Here is a 9,547-nt window from a genome sequence, read left to right as displayed (position 1 = left end):
AGGTTCGTGCTCACGGACCAAGGAGGGACGGAAGCGGCCAGCTGCCGGGAGCCGCCGGGGTCCCCCCCGCTTCCCCGAGGCCTGCGTGCCTCGGCATTCTCTGCTGAGCTGTGAGAAACCGCTGAACAAAAAGCCCTGACGGGTTGGGTTTTTTTGGTCGGTCAGCCAAATAAATATAGGGGCTGTTAATATCTAACCAACCACCGAGTGAAGTGGGAGCTCCGAAGTACCAGCATGCGGAAAAGATTTTCTTCCGTGAGGTGACAACTGCCGCTCCCTGTAGGTGGGCAGGCACCCCGCGGCCACCCGACCTGCTGGCGGGCACCCAGCGCTGGGAGCAGCCCGCTCCTGGGCCCCTGCCAGCCCCGGGGACGGGGAGCAGAGCGTGCCCTCGCAGAGCGATTTCCCCCATGCGGGTGGGCAGGACTCGTCCCGCTGCCTGCTGCCCACCTGCAGCCATGTGCCAAAGAGCACTACGACGCGCGCTCTTCCCTCTGCAGCTGCCGGTTTTCAGGAAAGTTGTTGGAACTTTTCGTGAACGCTGCCTCTCAGATTTAGCAGAAATTCGAGTTCAAAAGTTTGGGGAGAAGGTGCAGACAACCTCTTCCTTCGGCAGATACTGTAGGCGTTTTATTGCACGATTAGCGTGAAGTAATACTATTTTACAAAAATCAGCGTTGATACGGCTGCAACTCCTGTCCAAAGCGTTCTCAACAACATTCTTCAGTGCCGCCAAGGAGGGCTGTGTGCTGCCAACGGGCAACAAAGCAAGCCAGCAGATGCAGAGCTCGGTGTTCATCATGCCCGGCCCAGCTGCCCACGCTCTTTTTACACTGGATAATTCTTTGCTGCCCCCAGTTCCACTGGTTTCCCTTCTCCCCTCGTGTGTGTAGTGGCGTGCCTGGGCCGGTGCCCCGGAGGGTGATTTTGAAGAGCACAGGCAGGCGTTCACAGGATCAGGCCTAAGAGCCACGGTCGTAACCATAAGCAGCCTTCCAAATAAAAAGCTGCTGTGCTGCGATGGGCAGCTCCGCCGGCAGCACAGCTTCCCGCAACCACCCCTCCCTTCTCCCGTCTCCGCCGTCAGTATTTTTGCACGGCGAGCCGAGAAGAGACCCAACGAGAAGAAACCCAACCCAGTAAAACCACGGCCCGACACAAACGGAGCCCGCGGCTCCCGTTCCCCCGCGCGTCCTGCTGAACCGCCCTGCGGGTGCCGGGTTCGGGGCGAGCCGGGCCTGGGCGCAGGGCAGCGGGGGCGGCGGCCCTCCGAGTCAGCCGAAAGCCGTGCTCCTCACGGGACGGCGGGGGACGGCGGGGCTCCATCCAGCCGCAGGGAGGGAGGCGGCCCCCCGCAGCCCCGGGTTCTCCTGCGGGAAGCGCTTCGCCCCCCGAGGACGAGGAGGAGGAGCCCGGTTACGAACCACTGGCGGGGCTGCAAGCAGGAGGCAGCGCCCCGCAGGCTTCCCATGCGGGATGCGGGGCTTAAGGCCGAAACGGGGGAAACCCTGCATTACACGAGATGCCTGGCGGCCCCGCCGCCGCCCCGGCTCTCCGCAGAGCACGCCCGCAGCCTCCTGCGGGGAATGCGGGGTTTGAGGACGGAGCGGCTCCCGCCCGGCCCCGGACACAGCCAAACCAGGCCCGGCCCGGCCCCGCCGGGCGGAGGGCGGCTCCCGGGTGCTCTTACCTCAGGCACTCGCCGGCCACCCCGGCGCCCGCACCGCGGTCAGGCACCGCCGCGGACACCCAAACCCGGGGTCCTTCCGGCGCCCAGGGCCCTGCCTGCGCAGGCAGACGGGTTAAGTCGGCCCCGCGCATGCGCCCGCCCTCTCTCTTCCGGCGCTGATCATGGCGGAGAAGGAGTAAGTGGCCGTCCTACCCCAGGATAATCCGCCGCCATCGGCGGCTGCGGCGGTGTCTGCTCTGCGCCCCCGCCACCGGGATGCTGCCCACCGCTCCCCGGTCGCCAGGCTGCCGCCGGCGACGCGGGAGGGGGCTCAAGTGGGCTGGGGCCGGGAGCGGCGGGAGGGTAGGGCCCAGCGCGGCGGGGATGCAGTCGCCGCCGGTCGTGTCCCTTCCGCAGGCGGCGGTTGCTTCCCCGCCGGCCCTCGGTCGGGTGGGGAGGGAGAGCTGGCCCCCAAGCGCCGTTTTCGTGGGCGAGGGACCTGGGGCGGCAAGGTTTCTGCCGGCAGGGCGGGCGGGCGGTCAGTGCCGCGCTAGGGTGCGCAGAGCGGTGTGCGGCTTGAGTAGGCGACATAGCCGGGCGGGCTTAGGGTCGGAGCTCGCCCGGGTAATTCCGGCTCAATACACACTGGTCTTGCAAGTTTTGCCGCATCTATGAGTTTAAAACCTTAGTAAGTTTAAAGTCCTGTGAAATAAATTTCAGAATACTGCTAAATTAATCTTTCTTTTAAAGCACCTGTTGGAACGTTTATTGATCTGAAAGAGATGCGCTTGAAACACACTTTGTTTTATTACACATTGGGCTGTAGCAAACTAGGGTAAAAACTTCTTGTCACTCAAGCCGTCTTAGTCTTTACGGTAGTGTCTGTAGGGTGTGTGCAGCTCAACAGCTAGTCTGTCAGATTTCCTTGTCTAGTATAAAAGGTGATCTGTTCAAGCTGCACTGAGGTCTCGTAACAGTGGAAACAAGGAAGATGCCTTGATGAACTGGCTCAAGGCAGTGAGGCCTGCATACGCGTCGTGTTAAGAGTTTGCATTGGAGTTTGTCATGTGTAACTTTAAAGACCAGTTTCTTCATATCAGCTAAAAGAGTTGGTTGTTTTTTTGTTTCCCCCCCCCCCCCCCCCCCCTTTTCATTTAGCGCAAAGAAGGTGCCATCTGTACCAGAAAGCCTGCTGAAAAAGCGGCAGGCTTATGCAGCTATAAAAGCCAAACGTCAGAAGAAGATGTTGGCTATAAAAAAGGTGAATATTTCATGAGTCTTTAACTTGAATTGTATATCTGTTGCAGTATTGGCTAGTACTGCCGATGTATTGGCTAGTACTGCCGATGTATTGCATTACGGAAGTTTACAATATTTAGGTCTAGTGTGTTGGTATTTTCTTAATGTTTTGGAGTAATGTATGGGGGGTTTTTTGTCAATGCCAAACCAGTTCTAGGCAGAGTTAAAGGCAAAGTGTACAGTTGTTTATAAGATTAAAGTAAGCCTTTTACAAGGGAAAGAGTATAGCCTTTGTGAGAGTAAGCTTGGTGCATGATAACATTGTTAAAGGTAAAGCAGCCCTGCTGTGTAACAGTATTCCAGATTCTCTAGACTGTCACTGAGAGTGATTCTAAACTCCATGATACAGGCAGATGTTCCTTTAATCTGTGTTATTTCTGGCAAGTTCTAGAATATGGTACATTATTTGAAGGTGATTTTCATGTGTTAATAGGTTTAATGTAATCTTAAGTAATTTTCAATTGATTTCAGTTCCGTAAGGCACAAAGAAAACTCATCTATGCAAGAGCCCAAGCTTACCACAAGGAGTACAGGCACATGTATAGGCAGGAGATCCGTATGGCCAGGATGGCCCGAAAAGCTGGCAATTACTACGTTCCAGCAGAACCAAAACTGGCATTTGTGATCAGGATAAGAGGGTAAGATTGAACGTAGGTGTAAACAATTTTATGTTCAAAAGCGCTGAAATTGGCTTTCCTGTTATCTGTCTGTTTTGAGGGCTTACATATGTAAATAAAATCAAGCCTTCCACTGGTGGTTTGGAAAGTTGTTGGCAGTATGTCGTACCTGCACCAGAGGGTTATTTAATTAAGTGCAAAATCATTATGCTGGCTCTGTGTACTGTCTTTAGGAATCCCTGATTTTTAAGAAGGTGACAAGGCTACACATATGTGCAGACAGTTGTTCTGTTTCACCTTAATCTCGATAAAAATTACATGCTGGTATTCCTTCATATTCTACTAAGCTTTGTTTGAAGTGTTTAACTCTCCTTTGGTAAAGTGTTACAGAATGCTAACAGAAGTGTGATTGGAAGAATTATGTTCAGGAGAACACAAGGACAGTTCTAAATTGTTTCAGTATAATGTTTTTTTCAATTCTTTTCATGGAAATAGATCTGTTTTAACTTAATACTGAAATATATGGAGATGGTAAATAATTTACTAAGCTTCCTTTGTGTTAACTGGTAAAATAGTGATGCTTTTCATATGGGAACAATACTGTTGTGGTTTTTTTAACCTGATATTTGGTGTTTTCTGGGATGTAGATAATTGAGGCTTTTTTCCTATGTTCTCTAGTACCAATGGTGTCAGCCCTAAGGTTCGCAAGGTGTTGCAGCTTCTTCGCCTGCGTCAGATTTTTAATGGCACGTTTGTAAAACTCAACAAGGCTTCTATCAACATGTTGCGGATTGTTGAACCCTATATAGCATGGGGGTGAGTGAAATGGCCAGTTTTGTCGAATCAGGGTGCAAATGTTGAGCCCCTTTTGCAGTTTGCTACTCTAGACCTGCAGGTTTCCCTTGTGTTCTAAATCTTTTTATATCTTCTGTGTGCTTTCTCTGCTTTGAATTGAAAATGTGATTAAGGCAGTGCTTTAAAAGGTAATGCTTGCTAGGTACGATTACACTCTCGTACTAGTGCTCTAGAGAACTTGGTGCGAGTAAGATTTGCTTCTTTGTTGCTTTTGTATTTACATTTGGGATGTGCTGAAATGATTTTAAATTAATTGTTATTGAAGTTTCCTTTGGGGATGTTAAATTGGAATGTGGCTTGCAAAGACTTACAATTCTTTTTTTTTTTTTTAATTGACTGTTTCAGTTATCCCAATCTGAAGTCTGTGCATGAATTGATCTACAAGCGTGGTTATGGCAAGATCAACAAGCAGCGCATTGCTCTTACTGATAATTCCCTGATTCAGAAACGCCTTGGTAAATACTGCTTCACTTAAAACAAGAAAACAACTTGTTGCATTTGGATGATTAGTGCAGAGCTGGACAACTATCCTTATTTGTCTCTGGAGAATAGTAGTGATTGGTTAATAATCTCTGCTTCTGCCTTAATAGCTTAATACAAAGCAAGCTGGAAGTAACTTGTTACAAAGTACTGAAAACCAGTGTAAAGAAACAAATTTTAGTTTTTTAAATTTGTAATTTTAAATGTAAGCTCCTTGACCTCTAGTAGGTCAGTAGATCTTTCAGTAATGAAAAGGTGCTGCAACAGGAAAAAAGCTTACTATACATACCTTTGAAGTATCAAACTTAATATTAGGCATTGTTTGTTTCTTAGACCTTCATGGTCTGGTAAACAGACTTTTTAAACTTCCTGCCAGAACTATCTAGTAAAAGTGATTAGTATACTTAGTTAAAAAAAACCACACAATAAAAACCCAAACTCATAGGGGTCAGTTGTCAGAAAATAGACTGCTCTAGGAGGCTCCTCTTCCAGTCATGCCAGGAATGAAAGCACTTGATTTGTGTATCACTTCAAACTAGACTGTCATGTTTGTTCCTTTTCCAGTGCAATAGATAATCAGATTCTAAAGGTGGAAGTATTATGCTATAATCACTTTCCTTTTTAGCACTGTATTTTACGAGCAGTTAGGTAACATGTCACTGAAGACTCTGGAAAGGCATTAAGGAAACATGCTATTGTGTTATTCAGCAGCATAAGTAAGTAGTTCAGTGAATTTCCCTGAGCTACACACAACTATGGTTTACACATATTTAATCTAGCTTTTCTTTAAAGAACACAGTCTATTTTCCTAGGATTCATTAAGTGGTTTTTTTTTTTTATTGTTCCTCATTGCTGACTACAAATACTCACCAGCTGAAACTGATGCCTCTTGGCAAATGTAACCACTAAATAATGTTGAGTTGGCTGCAGTGAATCCATTTTAATTGGAAAAGTCAGTCATGGGTGTCGTGACAGAGCAGGTGCTTTCTGACTTCCTGAAATTTATCAAAATAAGGAGATAGGACAATAATAGCTTGATAATTTTTAGCTTGTTACTGACCAGTGGCTTTGTAGCCTTTCTGAAAATAATGTTTCTGAATTTTAGGTAAGCTTGGCATCATCTGCATGGAAGATGTGATCCATGAAATTTACACTGTTGGCAAGAACTTCAAAGTTGTGAACAACTTCCTTTGGCCCTTCAAGTTGTCCTCTCCTCGGGGTGGCATGAAGAAGAAAACGATCCACTTCGTGGAAGGTGGGGATGCTGGTAACAGAGAAGATCAGATCAACAGACTCATAAGAAGAATGAACTAATGGTGAGGTATTACCAAAGTTAGTACTAGCCACTGATCCATCTCTGCTTTTGTAGGCTGCTGCCATTATTGGTTAAACATTAAGGTTTAATGTCTATTCACTCATGCTTGGGTGGTACCTACAGTATAAAGCTACTTGGACAGTGTTCTGATTTTATTTTTAAAGTCTTACTAAAGCTTAAAGATTTGTGAAGAATTGAATCTTCATTATAGCTGATAAGTTTAGGAAGTACAAACATTACCAATAACTTGTTTTAAAACCTTTTTGGGGTTTTATGATTTAGCCTGAGATCTCGGCTAAAATTTTCAGCTTTCGTTAAGGAATTCTTAATATGATCAAGTCTTGTGATTGCAAGTACAGTGTTTTTTCAGGTTGTCTGATGTCTGCTATAAAAACCTGTTTAGGACTGGGAGAAATTAAATTATCGATTTAGACCATTTTAATGGTTGAAGTTTTGAGCTTGTTCAAGCTTCAAAATGATTCAGTGTAAGCTTTCATGTTAACATGACCAAAACAGTGATTTTTTTGAACGACTAATTTGCCCATTTGAATAGTCTATCCTTTAGAAATGGGAAGGTTTATTAACACCTAAAGCAGTTTGACAGTGACAGCTGAGTCTTGAAGTTAGTATCTAGTTCAATCTGTCTTACCATCTATTGTCACTCTGCTGTTCCTGCTTTGATGAGAAGCCTCTGGCACTCAAAGCCAAAACTTTTTTCAGAGTTCTCGTACTTACTATTGGTTTTTCCACACTAAACTAGCTTTCCTGTTACCCATATCTTATTTCCAGTCAAAGATAAATGCCCTTTTTGTGTGACAGATATGCTGGAATTTTAAAAAGACCCAATTTTCCCCAAACTGATTCCTCCAAAGGCAAGAAGGTTCTTTGGTTGGTTTATTTGTCTTTTTTGTGGTTTTGTGAGGTTTTGGGGAGGTTGTGGTGGTTTTTTTTGGTTTTTGGGTTTTTTTAGAAATCAGATGTGCAGTTTACTTGGAATTCCTAACTTTCAGAGGGTTGATTAATAAAAAAATAGTGGGTAGTGATGTGACTTTACGGCTTAAAACAGGTGCAGTTGCTGATAAATGAGTTCTCAGAAATTAAATTTTCTGAAGGGAGGGAAGTAGTTGTGGTTTGTTTTGGGTTTTTTTTTTTTTAAAACCTTTCAAAAATTGTTTTTATAGCCAACAAGGCATAGCAAGTTGAGCTCATTGAGGTCTGCTGTCTGTCCAAGGAGCTGAAGGAGATCTATGAAATATCTTTCCATTTGACTGACAGCCTTTTTTCTTGAAGCTTTTTTGTAGACTGTGCTTCCTCAGTTTCCATTCCTCCAAACTTCTTGCATGTCGTTTTGTTGTCTCCATCTCTGAAGCAGCAGAGTTGTAAAAGCACTGGTTACATGGCATGTGGAAACTTCTGCTTTAGGAAAATAGCCGCTTACTGCAGACAGTGTTCTTCTAAAGCTTTTTAGCTCAACTATGGAAAGAAGTACAACTTTGAGAAGCAGAATTGCTGTAATGTTTGGTGCCTGTGGTGGTGTTATGTTACTTATGCTAGCATTGTTGTAGGAATTTTGCTGCCAGTGGCACAAACTGTTACAAGTTCAGTAGTGGCAGATGTTTCCCTTAGGTTAGTGCATGAGGCTTCATAACTGAGATTGATCAAAACTGCTTTCACTTCATGCTCCTGTCTGGCTTCTGAGCATAAGATGGAAACTGGTATTTTTAATTGAAACCTTGCAGCTTTTCTGTTTGTGTAGATCCTTTCTCCTCCATCTTCACTGGCAAACACCAGAAGTATACTGGTAGTCTTGAGTTTTCAAGAGCCTTCCTACAGGACGGAAACTTCTAGTTCACTATTGCAGTGGCTATAAATGCCTGTGAGGAGTAATATGTTGGCAGAAAGACTAGCAATATTCAGCTGGTTGCTCGTGTCTTTCATTGGACTTCTAGCTCAGCATCCCTTGCAAGTAGCAGACATCAGGGCCTTACTCCATCTTTTAATTCAGGAGATGACCTTGCAGTTTCTTACTTTACTCTTATAAGCAGTTAGTTGTTCTGCTTGGACTGCGAACAAACATACATCTGGTGTAAAGCTAAGATAACTGATTGTTCTTATATCCTGCACTTCCTGTTCCTGCTGTTTTCCTACTCCTCTGAATAGAGTCCACATTTAAAATAGAAGTAACCTACATGTAGGAAAAATGTTGTCATGTGTACTGAGGTAATGGGCAACTAGAGCAGTAGGTTCAGATGAGAGGTATCGGTAGTACTCTTAAGTACTGTCGTTCTGAAGGGCCATGTATCTGAAGACAACTATTCCTCTTCCCTATAAGTAGGTGGTTTCATGCTATTTGTCTTGATCTCTTATTTGAGACTACCACTTAAGTAATAAATTAAAAAAATAATAATACAGACTTCCAGTACAGATTCCTTCATATAGATTGGGGAAAAAGATCATAGTACTTGACACTGAATTTTGACAATTCAGTATTGGCAAGATACTGAATTTCATTAGCTCTGAAGCAAACTGTACAGAAACTGGTCTTAAGTCTGCTTTTTGCTTTCATTTTTGTATGCAAACAGTCCCCGAAATGTGCTGAAAATAAAATTACTGCAGCAAAAGTTTGAATATGCATAATGCCTCAGTATCAAGTTCCCCCCGGTATCATTTTAGACAAATAGGAAAATAGGTACCAATAGTTCAAGGTAGAAATGTTTATCCTGGTAGTTCTGGCACTTGATATCTGTGGTTTGAGTGAAGAGATGTTAATATAGAAGTTATTATTGTGTGCAACACTACTGAAGTTTTAAATCCAGTGAAATAAAATTAGTATTTTCAGCCCAAGTTATAAACTGTGGAAATGTATTAAGTCTTCAGGTAGCCATAGTTTCAGATCTACATGTCTAATCTTTTTTTTTTTTTTTTTTCCAGATTCAGATGCCCAGCTGCAATCTTTCAAACTCTGGTCTGTTAATAAAGCCATCTTGCACAAAACAGTGTGTCATCTCGATTGGTCTCTTTATGTGGTCCTCTTCTCTAGTGGTGGTGGTTAAGTTAAGTTTGGAGTAACCTGTTTCAAAGAGCCATGTATAGTCTGAATTAGCAGTGTATAGATAATACTGTTTCACCTTAATGTGGAGGGATTAATGCAAGTAACAGATGTGTTTGGCAACAATTACTTATTTTTGTTGTGATGAAAGGTACAGTAAATGACAAACTGAGCTGTATGCTGTTGCATGGACAGGATTCCTGCTTAGTTGTAGTGCACAAGAAAGCTGTGCAAGAAGGTTTTCTTTGTAAAGAAGAGGCAAG

The 9,547-nt window shown here is 44.5% G+C and overlaps 1 protein-coding gene across 2 annotated transcripts; it reads left to right on the top strand.

Moving 5' to 3' along the window:
• The first annotated feature begins 1,756 nt into the window (after nucleotides 1-1,756).
• Nucleotides 1,757-9,229, top strand: RPL7 (ribosomal protein L7). 2 transcript variants are annotated; one of them, XM_049822119.1, is made up of 7 exons: nucleotides 1,757-1,865; nucleotides 2,828-2,930; nucleotides 3,440-3,606; nucleotides 4,264-4,401; nucleotides 4,786-4,895; nucleotides 6,026-6,236; nucleotides 9,167-9,229. In XM_049822119.1, exons 1-6 carry the CDS (start codon nucleotides 1,852-1,854, stop codon nucleotides 6,232-6,234), a joined length of 741 nt encoding a protein of 246 aa, XP_049678076.1. In that variant the 5' UTR covers nucleotides 1,757-1,851; the 3' UTR covers nucleotides 6,235-6,236; nucleotides 9,167-9,229. The 2 variants fall into 2 exon arrangements, with proteins under 2 accessions (XP_049678076.1, XP_049678085.1); XM_049822128.1 differs by having other exon boundaries at nucleotides 6,026-6,241.
• Nucleotides 9,230-9,547: the final 318 nt, after the last annotated feature.

This window comes from Accipiter gentilis, chromosome 2 (assembly GCF_929443795.1).
Source record: "Accipiter gentilis chromosome 2, bAccGen1.1, whole genome shotgun sequence".
In the NCBI taxonomy this organism is placed as follows: Eukaryota; Metazoa; Chordata; class Aves; order Accipitriformes; family Accipitridae; genus Astur; species Astur gentilis.
The sequence above is the reverse complement of the archived record's forward strand: the minus strand, read 5'-3'. Positions and strand labels throughout refer to the sequence as shown.